The 19,575-nt window shown below is 35.8% G+C and overlaps 1 protein-coding gene across 1 annotated transcript in view; it reads right to left on the minus strand.

Moving 5' to 3' along the window:
* The window catches only part of LOC108782674 (neurogenic protein mastermind-like), a 25,317-nt gene extending 12,760 nt beyond the window's left edge, over positions 1–12,557 (minus strand). The window contains exon 1 of the mRNA XM_018550998.1: positions 12,192–12,557. Within this exon, the coding sequence (XP_018406500.1) occupies positions 12,192–12,458 (267 nt within the window). The 5' untranslated portion in view covers positions 12,459–12,557. The remainder of the gene's footprint in view (positions 1–12,191) is intronic.
* Positions 12,558–19,575: the final 7,018 nt, after the last annotated feature.

Raw genomic sequence — 19,575 nt, forward strand, 5'->3', positions numbered from 1 at the left:
CGTGCGTGCGTGCGTGCGTGCGTGCGTGTGTGTGTGTGTGTGTGTGTGCGCGCGTGCGTGTGCGTGTGCGTCGTGCGTGCATGGTAAAAATTTCCGGCTTTAGAACAGTCCAATGGAAGTTCCAGTATGTCAACGAGGAAGAAACACTCGACAGAACGCACCGCGAGGACCCCCGCGATCGTTGAAAAGACTCAAGCGCTGATTTCAGATGACCCAGGGTAATCGCTGCGAAAATTAGCATCGATTGTTGGTGTAAGCAAGCCAACAATGCATCGAATTGCCGAGAAGGACCTTCGATACAAATTGTACACATTAAAGATGCGACAAATGCTCTCTGAGGCTGTCAAGACAAGGCGAGTTGCTCGCTGCAATCTGCTATTGTGTTCCTTGAAAAACGAAGCGTCGGGACGAATCAGGTTTCTTTCTGATGAAAAAATTTTACTGTTGAAGCCAAACTCAACCAGAGGAATGACCGATGGCTCGCCTACAACTCCGAGGATGACTCTGTTGTTGCTAAAAATTTCCGGCCAATGTTTTTCCGGCCAGAATTCTCTGATTTCGATCAGCATCTCATACATATATCCTGAAAAGTGCTTTTCTCTGGACTTAAAAATTGTTTTAATAATCTGTAAATAATTTTTATTATTAGAAATCTTCGAAAGGCGTTAGAATACATCCGTAGCTACACGATAAGCACCATGAGTCTCATAGAACTCTCTGATTTTGACCAGCATCTCATACATATACCCCAAAAAGTTCTTTTTGCATTAAAAATTGTTTAAAAGATTAATAAATAATTTTTATTATTAGAACTCCTATGAAGGCGTTAGTAGATATATATTCAGTACTACACAAAATTACCACAGAACTCTCAGAACTGTCGAGAATTGGACAGCGTCTCACCTTTATTGCTGAAAATTGAATTTTTGGGTTAAAGTATTATTAAAAATTGAAAATAACATTGTTTGTAACGCCAAAATTCTTGCTGAAACTGATGTTTCTATAGTTTAGAACTAAATATAACAATGATATTTTAGGGGGCTATTTAGGAGTCAGCGCGGTAAAAAAAAGTACAAACATTAAATTCTAAAATATATTTTACTATAGTCTTACAAATATACTTTACTATAGTCTTACAAGTATACTTTAAAAGTTACAAATTTTGACGTTTCGGCTATTGGTTTTAGCCATCTTTAGCAAAAAATGTAGAACTATTTGTTTATAGAAAAAATCCTACAGAATCTGTGATCAAAACTTGTCTAGAAGTGAGTCGCTGTGTGAATCTGGAATTTCAGTTTGTATTTTCGCTTTTTTTTCACTTTAGAGGGCAGAACTATTAGTTTTATCAATCTAGAACTATAGAACTATTGAAAATACATCCAGAACTCTCAATATTTTGAGTTTCCACTAAATGATACGCCAGATTCACACACACAGTTCGATTTATTGATAAATATTCTCGCGATCTTTCCGCCATTTTATATATCATAACGAGCTTATGAACTTGCTAATTAATTATAACAACTTGGTAACAGTTCTGTAATGATGCGAGTATGTTACCTATCATCTTTATGGCTGACGGTAATTCGTAGGACGGGCGTACATACGTCACGTTATACATACAGTACAACGATGATTTGACGTCATCCGCTGTAGGGAAGTTGTTATCATTCATCTTTGCGCCGCATGTGACATTTATAAAGCGCGCCCTCACGGTAACGCGTTTGCATTTACGTATTACTTAATATCACATGCTTGTACATGTCGAAACGTAATAATTACGATAAACGAAAGAGCGTGTTTTGTCATACTGGAGTAGCCAATTGCTTCCAACTTCCAACAAGTTATTTTAAATAGTATTTTAAGGCAATCTCCCAGTTGTCAATGATCGATTCGATGAACTGCAGTGTTTCATCATATTAATACATCTAATAATGACAGGGTTGCCACAAATTTGCAATTATAAAATCCCTTGACATTTCCCTGATTTACTGAAGGAATTTTGAAATTTTTCCCTGACCTAGAATAATTCATACTTTGCAATGTTCCTCGGTCTTTCCAATAATTGAACATAAATGCAGGTTTGTATGTTGAGGAATTGACTTCCAACAAAAAAAAAAGATTATCACGAAAGATGATGGCAAAGTGTAAAGCCAGACGATGTACAGCTAAAAGTGTTAGGATTTCCCTGACAAGTGTGCTAAATCCCTGACTTTTACTGACTTCCCTGATGCATTTTCCAAATTCCCCGACATTTCCCTGATTTCCCTGACTTGTGACAACCCTGAATGATTACTTTGAAACTATATTTGACAATATTCGTAGTAGATACTTTTTGAAAACGTTTCTTAATTAGAATGTATTTAATTTCTTTTCAATTTTAAATAATATATAAAAAAATTAATATATTGTATTTCCTGAAACATAAATGTATTCTGACTAATAGATATACATCGCAAAAATGTGCGTCAATGTATCTTGGATCACATCTGTTAAAATTTTTGTTATTTTAATAATTTTATTATTTTAATAATTTGTGTTTTGAAAGAGAAATATTTGTAGAGTGTTAAGAGACACAGTAGTGAAAGCGCAGCGCGAGACGCATCGTGCATCTTTTACGCGAGTCGGCGAGTTACAAACAATCGAGAATACTGGATCTCAATAACGGTTGAACCTATCAAGTTTTACGTACGCTCAATCGATAGTCACTGCTCAGGTTGGTAATAAAGTGTTATTATATTTTTTCTGTCAATTTTGACATTTGACAGCATATTTCACATTAATAAAACAAATAAAGGACTCTTTCTTTAAAAACATTATAAACATGGAAATGGCATTGTAAGAGTCAAACGAAAAGAAAATTAAATTAACAACAAATTAATACATATATTCTAAAATTAATGAACATATAAAATTTACATAAATGTAACGATTAAAAAACAGAGGTTAATTACATTACTAGTTTCGACCACCAAATCTGGTCCTCTTCAGATGAAACACTTTACGTTGAAATGTACAAAGTTATGGAAAAACATCAATACATAAGAAAATCTTGTGCGTAGTAACTGCACAAGATTTTCTTATGTATTGATGTTTTTCCATAACTTTGTACATTTCAACGTAAAGTGTTTCATCTGAAGAGGACCAGATTTGGTGGTCGAAACTAGTAATGTAATTAACCTCTGTTTTTTAATCGTTACATTTATGTAAATTTTATATGTTCATTAATTTTAGAATATATGTATTAATTTGTTGTTAATTTAATTTTCTTTTCGTTTGACTCTTACAATGCCATTTCCATGTTTATAATATTTCACATTGTCACTTGTATGAAACTAGCAGTCACTTCTAGCGGCTACTTGCGAGACGTTAGGAGCGAATAGCAGTACGGGGCTCCCAATTATAAAAGATATAATCTATTAGTATTTCCGTAAAAAATTCATTGAAAATAATAACTCACGACACGGTGATAAACGAGACAAGATTACGTTAAAAATATTGAAAATAATAATAAAAATACATTACAAAATATATGTATAAATATAAGAAATATTAATCAATATCAAATATTATTGGATCGTGAGAGTTTGAAGTAATTAGTAACAATGAGAACACATGCCGTAACGGTTAAGCTGGATCTTGGATATACTCCTAATATAATTTCGTATGAATTTATATAGGTTTCATACAATGAAACCTAAGTATATGTCTTTGTATTCTTATTGAAAGATCTTTCTATTCCAATCCAAGTGATTATTTGATTCTTCTTTAAAAAAATTATTATAACACACACACACACACACACACACACACACACACACACGCACGCACACACACAATTAATTCAAATACATTTATTCCTCCAACCAAAGTTGTAGTAATTAATTAAAATCAAACCTACCTTTCACACACACACACACACACACACATACGCACACGCACACGCACACGCACACGCAAACTATAAAAGTAATAATAATAATAATCTACTTTACATTACAAAACTTTTTTATTAATGTTTACAGAAACAGTTATATTAACAATGATATGTATTTCACTAATAATTCTATCCATCAAACATATAATATTTGCAAGTCCAAGGAGGACTCTATTCAGAGTCGAAACTGGTCACGTCATCTTTACATAATTATTTTAGTAGATTTTAAGTAGATATGTATTTTTTTGTAATCTTATTTTTTAATAATTATGTATTCGTAGTTTAAAATTAAATATGTCAACATTTCTACAATTTTAATCTTAATTTGACTCTCACGTCGACCTTTTATTGTTTTTGATTATTGTTTAATCTATTTTATTTATCTCTTTTACAAAAAAGTAAAAAAAGGCGTCAAGTATACGCACTTGTAGGTGTGCTCCTTGAAGAAAAAAAGGATTTTTTATTCCAAACTATGACTATCAAATAATTTTTTTCAAAAAGCAATATGTGAAATGAAACTATGACTATCAAATAATTTTTGTCAAAAAACAATATGTGAAAACTGAAATCTTATAATTGCGCCAATTATAAACAGAAAATATTGTATTGTTGAAACATTAAACTAATATCAAATTAATAATAACTTTTCCAAACCGATTCCAAACCTACTTTCCAAATAACTGTCAAAATAATTATTTCAAAATAATAATTATTATTCCGCACACGCACACGCACACGCACACGCACGCACGTACGCACACAAACCTATTTTTCAAATTATTAAAGTAATTCTTTTTTTTTTTAAATTAAAATCCAAATGCTAACGTCTTTATACCTATAATGATATAGGTGTATAATCTTGTGTATATTCTTCTAATTTTATATCTATATATGTCTTTTCAATTCCATTCTAAAAAAATACATGAAAAAAAACTTGGCGCCGCTACACCAAATAAAGAAAACAATAGTAACCATTTTTAAGTAATAATAAAGAACATAATTTATAATTTAAAGAAAATTTAATAAATTATAAATCAATTATAATAAAAAAAAATTATAATCAATTAAAATTAAAAACAATTTATAAGTAATAATAAATTAATGTAAATATTACATAAAAAATGAAAATATATTTTGAAATAGAATCAGGTATATAAAAAAATTATTATTAGGTAAAAAAATAAAAGATTTGCGAGTGAATAATATCAGGTAGGTATTTTGCAACATTGAAATATGTATTATAGAATAACATTTAAAAGGTGTACGTTACATATAGTAAAAGTAATTAGTTAGAATAAGAATAGGTTAAGAATAAATAATTTTAATTTGGAAAATTTGCGTTATATATGTTATTAAAATAGTAAATAATATTAGAAAAGTAAATAATTTTTTTTATTTGGTGTAGCGGCGCCAAATTTTTTTTCATATATCTTTTAGAATAGAATGGAATTGAAAAAATGTATATAAATATAGAGTTAGAAAATTATACACATATATGTTATATGTGTATAATTTTCTAACATCATTATAGGCATAAAGACGTCAGCATTTGTATTTCAGTTTTGACAAAAATAATTATTTTTATAGTTTTGAAAGTAGGTTTGGAATAGTTATTATTATTATGAAATAATTATTATTTTGATAGTTATTTGGAAAGTAGGTTTGAAATAGGTTTGGAAAAGTTGTTATTAATTTGATAGCGTTTAATGTTTCAATAATATATGTATTTTCTGTTTATAATTGACGCAATTAAAAGAGTTCACATATTTTTTGTGAAAATATGCATTACGTGTAAAGATCTCTACGTAAACATTTTGAGTAGAACGTTCGTGATAATAACGTTACGTGTAGCAAGGGCGATCTTAAGACCGCCTCTGCATTGACGTAAAGCCAAGATTAACGCAGGGACGTCTCGAATCGAACGCCTACGGAAAATTACAAACAACCTACGACTAACGATCCATACGTCCACCTGTTCCATCTTGACTTTAACGCCATGTTAAATTCATCGATTTAGTCGATAAATGTAGTAAAAACATGATTGATTAGCACGATTAAATAAAAAAATTCTATAGTCTCTTTTATTATTCAATTTCTATTAAAGCATAAACACCCTTTTTTAGTCTATACGCTTGTACGATCAAAAATGGCAATCAGTTTAGTTTCAAGAAAGAAAAAAAGAAATATAAAGTTATTTTTAAAAACAATTCTTATTTCTACTCATTGTTAGTAGTAGGATTTTATTCGAATATGCTGCCAATACATGCGGAAAAAATTCTACACATAAATTAACATCTATCAAACTAATACAGATATTTGTAAGTGTAAAATAATAAAACATAAACATACAGTACAGCAGTGTTAACTGCAAGAGTAACATACAAGCAATTAATCGCTGGCTAATTTTGGTTATAAAATATTTCTAATAATTGTTTTAAAAATGTCCTATTTCCGAATTTATTACCTCCATTAACCTGGACCCTTCACCATCGAAAATCAAATAGGACTGGACTGGATCAATGAAATCAACCACACCAGATTCAATTGCTTTTTATTTATTCCAAGACAGCATCAACAGAATGTTGAATTTTAATATTTTTAAGAAAAAATCAATACTTGCGTCGCAGGAACCTAAGCAGGCCGCATCTCGCTACAAGTTCCGTTCCTACAAAACGAAAATTATACGGCCGCATGATATTAGTACCAAAATAATGCTTCATAAACTATCAAATCGTAACAAATCTTGATTTAGTTGCTAGCTGCAAAGTATGAAAAATAATGTGTTTATCGAGAACACTCCGCGTAGCGATTCAGCTACCTTCCTTTGTCTCTACACATGTGCCAGATTTAGTTGCTCGCATAATTTCGGAATCTACGTAATCGTGGAATCACGTACTATCAAAAAATATCAAAACTTGATTTAATTGCTATAGCTGAAAATTATAAAAAATAACGTGTTTATCGAGAACACTCCGCTCGGCGATTCAGCTAGCTTTGCTGTATCCCCACGCTGATTGGATGGCAGCCGTCGTTCACATCACGTTTCTGACGTGTTCCAGCTAGTAACTAAATCAATTTTTGTCATTTTTCGGTATTGCATGATCTTACGATTACAAAGATATCAAAATTATGCGAGCAACTAAATCTGTGTCTGGAGACAGAGGAAAGTAGTTGAATCGCCGCGCGGAATGACCTTTGATAAACACGTTTTTCACACTTTCCAGCTAGCAGCTAAATCGAGTTTTGTATATTATATTAATAATATTATATTAATATAATTACAATAATTAATTAATTTAGTATTTTTTGATAGTACGTGATCCCACGATTATGACCGTCGTGAAGTTAGCCCCCAACATTAAAAAAAATAAAATTTATATAGCTCATTTGATTGCTCATTGTTTGCACATTTATGCACATTTATGCACATTTTTAATTTTCGTCTGCACACCTTTAGTTTAAAAGTTATTTTTAAAAAAAATTTTGGGGGAGCTAACTTCACACTAGCCTCCTAACATCGAGAAAATGGGTTCGAAAGATCTTAATCGATAGATTTTCGTCTGCACATTTTGAAACAATTCGATTTTCCGTTTGCACACCTGCAGTTTAAAAGTTATTAACAATTAAAGTATCGAGAAGGATCGACAGCGGCAAATTGGTTCAAATCGCATTTAATAGGCTCAAAATCGCATGAGACGACAGGATTTCGTTTGCACATTTCTAAACTATACGATTTTTCGTTTGCACACTTGTAGTTAAAAATTATTAACAAATTAATTTCGGGGGACCAACTTCACTCTACTCATAAAATACGTTTCCGACTCAAATTCGATAGGAAGGAGTTCAATATAGCACCAATCGATAGATTTTCGTTTGCAAGTTTCAAAACAATTCGATTTTCTGTTTGCACACCTACAGTTTAAAAGTTATTAACAATTAAAATTTCGAGAAGGATCGACAGCAGCAAATTGGTTCAAATCGCATTTAATAAGCTCAAAATGGCATGAATCGATAGAATTTGATCGACTGTCGATCCTTCTCGAAACTTTAATCGTTAGTAACTTCTAAACTATGTGAGCAAACGAAAATCTATCGATTTTAAACTAATGGTGTATGTATAAACAAAAATTAAAAGTGTGCAAACGATAAGCAATTGAATGAGCTATACAAATTTTATTTTTTTTAATGTAGGTGGCTAACTTCACGACGACAGTACGATTACGTATATACCAAAATTATGCAACTAAATCTAGCACGTGTGGAGACAGAGAAAAGTAACTGAATTGCTGCGTGAAATGTCCTTGATAAACATGTTATTTTTCATACTTGTCAGCTAGCAACTAAATTGAGTTTTGGTATTTTTCGATAGTATTTAATAATTGTCTCAGGATTATTTAGGCATCGATATAATGCGAGCAACTAATTCTTGACACAATACACAGGCGAGTTAAGAAACCGACAGGCGAGATGAGAACGCGTCGCCTTGATTGGCTGGCAGCCGTCATTCAAGTCTTGTCGGTTTCTAACGTGCTGCAGCTAGCAACAGTAGCAACTAAATTGATTTTTGTCATTTTTCAATAGTACATGATTATGTAGATACCAAAATTATGCGAGCAACTAAATCTGGCGCGTGTCTGGTAACGGAGGAATGTAGCTGATTCGCCGCGCAGAATGACCTTGGTGAACACGTTTTTCACACTTTCCAGCTAGCAACTAAATCGAGTTTTGTTACGATTTGATAATACGTTTATGAAGCATTATTTTGGTACCAATATCATGCGACCGTATAATTTTCGTTTGGTAGGAACGGAACTTGTAGCGGATTGTTTAGGTTCCTGCGACGCAATCGCAAGTATTGATTTTTCCTTAAAAATATTAAAATTCAACATTCTATTGATGCTATCTTGGAGCAAATAAAAAACAATTAAATCTGATGTGGTTGATTTCATTGTAGCGCAATTATTGTATCTATTTTTTTTATTATGGGGGTCTAATTTAATATAAAGCTAAACCCCCCACTATCGAAAATCAAGTTCGCAACAGGTCAAAAATTTAGTGCTTTTTAAGTGCTAATTTAATACTTTATTTATTAAAATAATTAATTAATAGCGGTGCGCGTTTTTCCACTAATTTTGAGTGAGCACTAAATTCGGATATGCACATATTCTGATATTACAATGTCTAAGGATTATTTAAATACCAATATCTTGCGAACACCAAATTCTTTGATGATCTGATAAGCGATTTTAAAGCGCAACGCGCGCTTTTCCTCTATTAATTAATCATTTTTAATGACTTTGAATGAGTACTAAATTCGGATATGCACATATTCCATACTATTTACAATGTCTAAGAATTATTTTGGGATCAATTACTTGCGAGCACCAAATTTCTTGGAATGCAGGTGCCGGGTGATGGAGTTCTCTTTACATGTTGGTGTATTTAAAATAACGGTTTTTTAAATATATTTCAATATATTTTGATATAGTTTTCGTTTATTTTGGAGCACTAAATTAGCACTAAAATCCCTGTGTGATTATTTTTTGTTTTCTATTATTCTCTATATTATGGGGGGTCTAGCTTGTCATTAAATGGAACCTTCACCCCCTTTTTAATTCCCGCTAAACGATTGGTGCACTAAAATTCACAATAAAGTACTAAATTAGCACTTAAAAAGCACTAAATTTTTGACTTATTGTGAACTTGATTTTTTATGGTGATGAATCCAGCTTAATAGACGTCTCAACGTCTTTGAGTTAAAATTAATATTTTATTTTTTACAGTGTATACGTAAATTTTCGTCTCGTATTTATGTTTTAATTAGACATATAAATCCAATTTGAGAACTCCACGCTGTTTCTTCATGCAAACTACTTGTTTGTGGACTACTATTTCGTACGTATAGATCGCATAGCTTTTATATGAAATAAATGTTGTAACGATGTGTAACGACGTGACAGCTGTGGAGCGCTATATTGGTCTAAAATATGGTAAAAACTCAATTTCGAATTTTTGTCGTTTTCGGCATTGGTTCTACCTCACAGGCACGTATTAATGTATTTTAATTTTGGAAAAGGATTTTCGAATCTGTGAATAACAAAAAGAGTATTTGCGACAAAAATTATATGATTTAGTCGGTAATACAAACGACTTTAAAATCCTCTTAAATGAAGATAAGAATGTATCATTTACGTAAACCATTCACCGTCGATTATTACACGCATCAGGTAGACATGGACGTGTTGCAAGGAAATTACCCTTCATGAATAAAAACAATCTTAAAAAACGTAGGGACTTTTACAATAAACATGTCTTATACCGTTAACATTTTGGAAAAATGTCCTTTGAACCGATGCATCCATGATTAGACTGAAATATAGCCATGGACGAATGTATGTTTGGAGGAGGCACGAATATTTTTTATCCTACAAATGTGCCAAACCAACATTAAAATTAATAGAACACGGTTTGGGAATACATATCACATTTTGGAATAGAGAAAATTGTAATTTTAAAAGGGAAAGTAAATTCTCAAATTTACTTTAACTTACTAAAAGAAGTAATAATTCCTATAGGGAAACGATTACCAGATAATTTTATCCTTCAACAGGATAATGCACCTATACATAAAGCGAAAGTCGTTACCAAATATTTACAAGAAAGTGCAATAAACATATTACAATGGCCTCCACGCAGACCTGATCTTTCACCAATAGAAAATATGCAATCCATTTTTAAATTACGTATTGCAGAAAATAGACCACACAACATCACGGAATTACAAATGTTAATAAAAAAAAGTGGCAACTATTCACTGTTGAAGAATATAGAAAATATACGCTCTCCTTACCAGATCGTTTGGCAAAAATGCCATTACAAAATGGCAATTATTGTGGATATTAATTTGTTTGGATGTTCTTTTACTTACTTTTGTAATATGCGTTTGTAACATATCCTGCATTCTTATTTTTTCTTCAAGCAAATTATAAAGTAATGAAAGTTTTGTTAATATAATTACTTAAATATATCTTTATGTAATATCAATAAATATTAAATTTATTGTATAAAAAGTTAAACATTTAACTCTACTCAAATGCTTTTATGTTACAACGCAAACTGTTTATTTACTTTTATACATACTACAGGGTGAATTTTTTAACCTGAAACTTTCAAATATCTCGAAAACTAAATCCAGTAGACAAAAATGTTTGAAATGAAAATGGAACGGTGTCGAGGAGGACACATTTTAGTCACGTTGTTTTTTTCCTAAGTGGAGGCGCTAAAAAAATATGAAGGTCACCTCCACTTTTTAAAATGGAATTATGTAATTTTTTTTAGATAACGTGATTCCTCTAATTATTTGCATATAAAAGTATTAAGGTAGAGGTACCACAAAAAACCAATAGTTTTTGAGATATTTTACACTTTATCTTGGTACATATTGACACAAAATGTTAAATAACTCGTAAACTGTTGACTTTTTGATTATCGTACTTTAATACTTTTGTGAACAGAATAATGAGATAAATCAAATGGTGTAAAGAAAACACATAGTTGCTTTAAAAAAAATATGTAGGTATATAAAATGGATAATTTTTTAAATACGCATTATTCTGTTCACAAAAGTATTAAGGTACGATAATCAAAAAGTCAACAGTTTACGAGTTATTTAGCATTTTGTGTCAATATGTACCAAAATAAAGTGTAAAATATCTCGAAAACTATTGGTTTTTTGGTATCTCTACCTTAATACTTTTATATGCAAAATAATTAGAGGAATCACGTTACCTACCAAAAATTACATAATTCCATTTAAAAAAGTGGAGGTGACCTTCATATCTTTTTAGCGCCTCCACTTAGGAAAAAAACAACGTGACTAAAACGTGTCCTCCCTCGACACCGTTCCATTTTTATTTGAAACATTTTTGTCTACTGGATTTAGTTTTCGAGATATTTGAAAGTTTCAGGTTAAAAAATTCACCCTATATATATCAGACATGTATGTTCGTTCGCCGCGAAACGCGAGGAGCGTTATTCATGCGCGCTTTCATCTTCAGGGCAAAGAGACCCAGCGGAAAAGGAAGAAGAAACGCCGACTTTGTAACAAGTTCGAATTCCCACAGCGGCGTAGACACACCTACGCCTGCTCGGTACGTACGAAACCGAACAGAAGACGTAGAAGAAGAAGAAGAAGAAGGAGTCGGAAGAGGATGAAGAAGACAGCAAGAGAGTGAAAGAGATGAAAAAGTCTTACCATGTGAACGTTGGAGAGGCCGATCGGATCGTTTTGCTTCTTGTCTGTCTTTTTGGCTTGCCGCTTGGCTTTACTCTCAAGGAAGCGTTGCTTCAACATCAAGGTATCCTGTATGTTCTGCTCGCACAATCCGTTGAAACTCTGATCAAACCTGGGAATGCAGTCGTTTTGTCTGCGCCGGTAACTCTCGAGTCTTCGTCGTAGGCGGTCTACGATCGCCTGCCTCTTCGGGGTGAGTACCTCACCCATACCAGGTGCTTGACCCATTTGCTGTTGTTGTTGTTGTTGTTGTTGTTGCAGGTGCAATTGTTGTTGACTGGCTATGCCCAGCTGACTGGCACTTAATTCGTGAATTACGGTCGCGGATTGGCCGATGATGTTGCCGGCGTGCCCGTTTGGACCCTGGCCCGCACACACGGAGATGGTGCCGGGGGCGACGCCGGGGAGGCCTTGCGGGGGCTGTCGGGGCAGGAGCCCCCCGGCCTCCATACAGCCCCCTAAATCCACTGCAGGATAAGCCAGTTCTCAGTGATTGCTACCCAGGTGGTCGATTATTGTAACGCGCGATGCTGACCGCGCGTCGTCCTCTACCATCAGTTTCACTATTTGCGTGACGCGCATTCTCCGTATCCACCCCACTGATGTGCCACCGACGATCGTGTTTGACTTCCAAGCGCAGGGGAGCATCTAGTTATGCGGCGGTGTGACGCTGTCGCGAGGCCTCGGACTTGACCGCAGTCGATGTGCTTTTCGCGAGAATGATATACTTTGATTTTACCAAATAAACAGTAAGACTGTCTCTTTCCTTGTCTTTCTCGTGAACACTTGTTGCAACGCAAAAATACCAGAACTGCTATTTCGCAAACGATTCAATTTACGACGTTACGACAGGAGACTCTGAAGTTGTACGCGCGCGCACACATATACGGCACGGAGCGCGCCAACTTGAGCTACGTAATGCGATGCCACTGGCGCGGCGCGCGCGGCATCGATGCCACGGACTCGTCATCAATGAACACGATCGCGTTCCGCCTTTTGTTTCCTGACCACGCGTGTGATAGTGCGCGCGTCGTCGCACGGCCAGCTCTCTCTCTCTCTCTCTCTCTCTCTCTCTCTGTGCGGTCTGCTCTTCCCTGAAGATTCTGTAGAACGTAGATATCAAATCAAAACACCAAACAATTACAACGATCGTTACAGTGTTCACGATGATGATTCACAATTAATCCACGTCAAAACACAAGGTAGATAAGATTCACCGGTGTGAAAACGTCCGATACGCGAACGGAGCTCTGGCGACTCGGATCACGAGATTCGCGACTGTCACGCAATGTGCGCAACGGAAGATTCGACGACGGTGAGACGGAAGGTTCGCCGCGCACGACTAACTTGACGATAAGAGCCCGTTCAAGTCCTTTCTCTCGCGCAATCCTCTTTCTCTATCTTACAAACGCATGATCCCCCTCACTTTTTCTCTGTCTCTCTTATTCGCATCCCGTCTCACTCCGTCTCACGCTTCCTCGCATTATACTCTCGTCGTCGCGGCGATGCCGAGTGGAAGGGAGAACAGAACCGCGACACCCAAGACTTTCGTGGTTTCACAATCGGATACCTACCTCTTTCATCCGTAGTGACCGTCTCTCTCTCTCTCTCTCTCTCTCTCGACAAAAATTTCTCCGACAGATAGTTCGCTTGTATACACGTAATTTCTCCACGATTGATTGCGTTTAACGTCGAGTTGGTCAGAAGGGAACACACTGGATAAATGCCGATACGACGCTGAGTATTTACGGCGAATTTGCCCGGTGCGTCGCGAGCGCGTTGGACGTCACAACAGGTAGTTGAGTGAGGGCAGTGTGCTGCCGCTTGTCTGTTGAGAAAGAGAAGAAAAAGGGAGCGGGTGGGAGCGAGAGGTTGTCAGACGGCACACCGGTGCGCAGAAGGGAGACGCCAGAGGCCGGACAGATCGAGACGAGAACACGCGTCGACAATGCTCGATGACGCTGGCGGGTCGAGGGGACGAAGGCGTGCGCGCGAACCAAGAAGAGAGAGGGTCCGCGAGGAGTCGGTAGCAGGGTGGGAGAAACGGAAGAGCAGTTTCAATGCTCGGGGCACGAATTCCTCTTGCGCGCGCGCGCGAGTACAAATTCGTTTCGATTCTCGGAGAATTTAAAATCTTTTTTCCCGCGCGATTTCGCATTCCATCGTCGTATCTTAATTTCCTCTTGCACTTCGAAATAATTGTCTCGAGATTTCGGCAACGATTGGCGATCAAACTGCTCCTGGAACGCGCGCGAACGAACTGGCGCTGTATCGGATTGAATCCGTACGTAACTTCACGCGCGGACGTTCGTCACTCCGGAGCTCGACTCGGTTTGACTGTCGTAATGAATCACATGTCTTCGAGCGTCGACATCGAGTGCGCGTACGATCAACAGTTGCATAACCTCACTTTCTTTCGATTCGCGCATACACACACGCACGCGCGCGCGTCCAGTGTGCTCCGCGACGACGCGAAACGCTTCTTCTTTACTTCTCTCTCTCGCTTTCTCTTGCTCTGTTTCTGCTCGCTTCCTCGTCTGTCTCGTTCTTATTACGCGGATGCTCGCGCGCGATCGCACCCGGCGACGAAACGTCAGACGCTCGGTCGGATCGCTCCTAGCGAACGCACGGTGTCATTAACAGAACTGCACGAGGGTGGAACGGGTGGAACGTGAGGAACATGCATGATACACCCATACACCCGTTCAAACGACGAACCGTAATTACTGCCGCCGCGACGCGGCCGCGCTCCGGTGGCGACGCGAGAAACCGTCAGAATTGTCAGAAACCGCCGACCTCCGATCGGCTTCGTCCAACGTGGCGTCAACGTTCGGCGAACATTGGTACTATCATGGATTCTGCAAGTGACGGTACGTCGATCATAGTGGGCAGAATCGTGTCGAGAACGGCTCCGAAAGCTTCGTGTTTCGGAGTAAATAAATAATTAAATATATATACATATATATATTTATATACACACACGTTGTGAGAAACTCGTGGCCTTTTTTAAACTATTTTCCGCACTCGTGAGTGCTAGACCGACCTGGAGAGAAGGCACGAGCCGGCATGTGACAAGTTCTTCACTTTCAAACAAGTTTTGAACGTCCGTCCAGTGTAACGCAGTGCCGGCGAAACAGGCCTGGGAATATGGAGTGTTCCATACCCTAGAACTTCCAGGGTATGGAATTCCATACCCTTGTAGGAGCTGAAGTCCTATGCTGGTTTTCATGGTTAGGTTCATTATAATAGGCAAAAAAAATAATTTTAAATAAAAAATAACATGACATATTTTAGCCCGTAATTTATACTGTCTGTCAGTGAGGCTCTACCGCAGTGCTAAATTCTTTTGAAAATTTTGCAATTGGCAAACAGAATATTACCGTAGATGAGATATTTAAATTTTATAATTGCGATAACTCGATACCGAAATTTGATAGATCGGACGATTTCGATAAACAGAAGCTTACATTACACCGCGAAATGCTTTTAGAAATTGCGTCGACAACAAATGTAATTTTTAATTGTTTGGCTGATGTTGTACAATTCATTCAGCAGAATCCCGAAATTGGAGAACTTGTACCCGAGTACAAAAAGTTACTCCGCATTCTGCTGACGATTCCCGCAACGTCCTGTACAAACGAGCGATCATTTTCTGCTTTAAAGTACTTAAAAAATTATTTACGATCAACAATGCTACAGAAGCGTTTAAATAATATTTCAATCTTATACACACATCAAGATATAGTAGATCAATTAGATATTGAATTATTGATGAATGAATTTATTAAGAAAAATAATAAAAGAGCCTCTACTTTCGCAATGTAAAAAGTGAATATTTATTTCCCCTCCCCCTACCCCCCTCCTTTCACGTTCGTCGGAAAATTCCATACCCTAGAAAATGTTGTTCCGCCGGCCCTGGTGTAACGTACGACTTTAATGGAGATTCTCAAGCGTGATCGGGAAAGATTGATTCCTTGAGTGTCCTCATAGAGAGAGAGAAGTACAAACCTCTGTCGATCAAGGATCTTCGAAACCTGTCAGAATCAGTCAGAATCCTAAGCATGTGACAAACATAATAAGCTCAATTACGTCATTGCGATACTGCGAGATTTCGATACTACAATTTACTCCCTTCAGAATTTTTGGCCAGAAAGGCAAATTTTGTACTAAGAGCCCCAACACACACTTTTGCATAACGCATAAAGCATGTGCATAAGGAATTTCATTGGCCCATTTTCTTATGCATGAGTCAATGGACCAATCAAATTCTTTATGTATATGGTTTATGCGTTATGCAAAAGTCTGTGCTCCCCGCTTAAATCTCTAAAAATACATTATAAAACAAATTTTGGAATGCTCTGAATTATAATTCGTAGTGTTTCGGAAAATTCTAGTTGAAGCACGTGTTTTTACGTGGCAAAATGAGACTCGACATTTATAGTTGCTTTCCATCTAAACCAAAATTCAGATAATTCTCATTTGTGACGTTGAATGTACGCACCGGCAGAAATGCTGTCCCTCGGCGTTCGGCGCGCGGCGCTACACACTTGTACCGAGCGCACACGTACGTGTTACTGGAGCGCGGAGGAGGCGTGAAGCGCGGAGGGAGAAAGTAGTGGGGCGCGCTCCGATATTCTATCCTTAGCGCAAGGCGCACGATCGAGAGAGAAAGCGTAATTGGACGTGGATGCCTGCTCGCGGTGTCCTTTCGCTGTCTCACACATTTGTTACTAGTACGAGTGAGATACTCCGGTGTCTTTCGCTTGTCAATATTCATAATAATACTTTTATTACACACAAAATGTTGTAATTATGCATAAAAATTTTTAATATTGTAAATCCACGCCTCCTCCGCGCTCCCAGTAACACATACGTGTGCGCTCGGTACGAGTGTGTAGCGCCGCGCGTCGAACGCCGAGGGACAGCATTTCTGCCGGTGCGGTACGTACATTGCTTTTCTGACGTAAATGTGACTTATCTGAATTTTTACCTATATAATTAATTAGTAATTATTTAAAATATGATCTTTGATTTTGATGAAATTAGGCTTATTCGACGCGTTTTTGCACAAAACGAAAGAATCTGTAAGAGAAAACGTTAGGATGGCTCCGCGAACCGAGATATTAAGCGTTAAAGTTGACTATAAAGGTTAAAAAAACCGTCATATAAGATGCAGAGATGTGGTCACATGCGCATGCACTGTGGCCATAACACTTCGCCAAAAGTAGACAATATCAATGAATTTGTTTATAAAGCGGAGATTTTATTTGTAAAGCAGAAAAAGAATGTATAATTCTCTGCTTTAAACATACAAATTTGTGTTTGTAAAACAGAGAATTTATTTGTACAGTAGAGAATTTGTTTGTCAAACAGAGAATATAATTGTAAATGAATAATTTACTGTATTTCATTGGGTGCATCCAGAAGCACAACCGTTCACTGAGGACTCAGTGCTTCTGGATCACAGACTTCTATATATACTACTAGACTGCTAACTTGTTTGAAAAAGTGGACCCCAGTTTTGATTGTGCATTATATGCGTCAAGAACCGCACCGCGTGACCCGTGCGACACATGCGCATACATTAGCACGCTCATACGTATTTTGACAATTAACCTGGGTAAATATTGTAACATTGAAAATATGACCCGATCGGAGTAGAAACATTTGTTGTAATAGCTACATTATATTTAAATTAAAGTTTTAGTTTTGTTATGTTATCGGCTCTTTGCCCTTTATTATTTTACTTTGATAAATATACTTTAAGTTAACTAATAATTCTTACTGAATAAAACTCAGCTTATCAATACACACACTTTATGTATTGTAACGTTGGAAATGTATTGTAATGTTGGAAAGGCATACTTTTCTAGCATCGTAATTGAAAATGGTTTTTAAATTGTGGTACATATACTTTAATAATAGGTAAATGTTAAGAAAAGCCCCTTCATCACAACTTTTTATAAAAATATACAATCGATGAGTTTTTGCATGAAACGAAGGAATCTGGCAGAAAAAAGTTCGCTCTGCCTCGCGATATTAAGTATTAAAGCGAATTTATTTTTAAAGTAATGAATTTCGTAGCTGTGACAGATGTACTAACCTACATGGTTATCAACTTTAACGCTTAATATCTCGGTTCGCGAAGCAGAGCGACACTTTTTTTTGCCAGATTCTTTCGTTTCATGCAAAACCACATCAATTGAGTATATTTTTATCAAAAGTTAAGGTGAAGGGAGTCTTCTTAACATTTACCATACCTATGGCTACAATACGGCTACTCGCAATATCGCAAACAGCGCAGGACATAGCCACAGTATATACAGTAGCGCAACTCTCTGTCGGCACCTTTGATGTTAGTGTTGCCTAAAATGGAGTGCGCATGCGCGAAATAGGCGAAGTACTAGACTGTGCTTTTTCTCTTTTCATCCTTCTTTCACTCTGTCAAAACGCACTAGCACAGTATATGTAGTAACGATGCACATGCGCGAAATAAATAGGTTGCCCTATCTCATTTTCTCCTTCTTTATTGCTCTCTCTTTATTCAATGTTCCCTTTAAACAATTCATTAATAAAAAATTTCCCTTTTTTAATATTTTAACATACAATATTTTTGTATTATTGTATAAGTATATATATAGTATGTCTTGGCATAATTATTATCAAAATTATTTCAGTATATGATATTATTTATTAATTTAAATTATCTTCTAAATATATTACATTTTTTATTTGTTGTATTTTATATTTATTTTTTTGCACACACATTATATATATAATATATAATATATATTATAAATTTTTTTTTATATCAACTTTCTGATAATATGTATATACATAGCATATATTTACAAATTTACAATTATATAATATTTCTCTACATAAATATATATTTTTCAGATAATTTAATATTTTTCTTAATTATTTTACATTTATTTCTTTATTTACCAATATATTTACAATTTATTTGTATTAATTTCCATTAAGTTTAGATTATTTTATTGCATTAGTACATTTATTCGTGTCTCATTCTCCAACATGCTCCTACAATAGTTCTTACTCACTTCAATGCATTCATTGGAGTGTGACGCAAATAAATCTAGGTTAATCTAGTGCGTTTTGACAGAGCGAAAGAAGGATGAAAAGAGAAAGAGCACAGTCTAGTACTTCGCCTATTTCGCGCATGCGCACTCCATTTTAGGCAACATAAAATCGGGAGAGTTGCGCTACTGTATATACTGTGACATAGCCATGTTACATTCCTTCGGTGTAGTGACCCTCTAATAAGAGTCTGGACACGTGAAGTCCGCCATTATTCGTCGAAATTGTGCGAGAGAGAAAAAAT

This window comes from Cyphomyrmex costatus, unplaced genomic scaffold (assembly GCF_001594065.2).
Source record: "Cyphomyrmex costatus isolate MS0001 unplaced genomic scaffold, Ccosl1.0 scaffold1320, whole genome shotgun sequence".
Taxonomy (NCBI): Eukaryota; Metazoa; Arthropoda; class Insecta; order Hymenoptera; family Formicidae; genus Cyphomyrmex; species Cyphomyrmex costatus.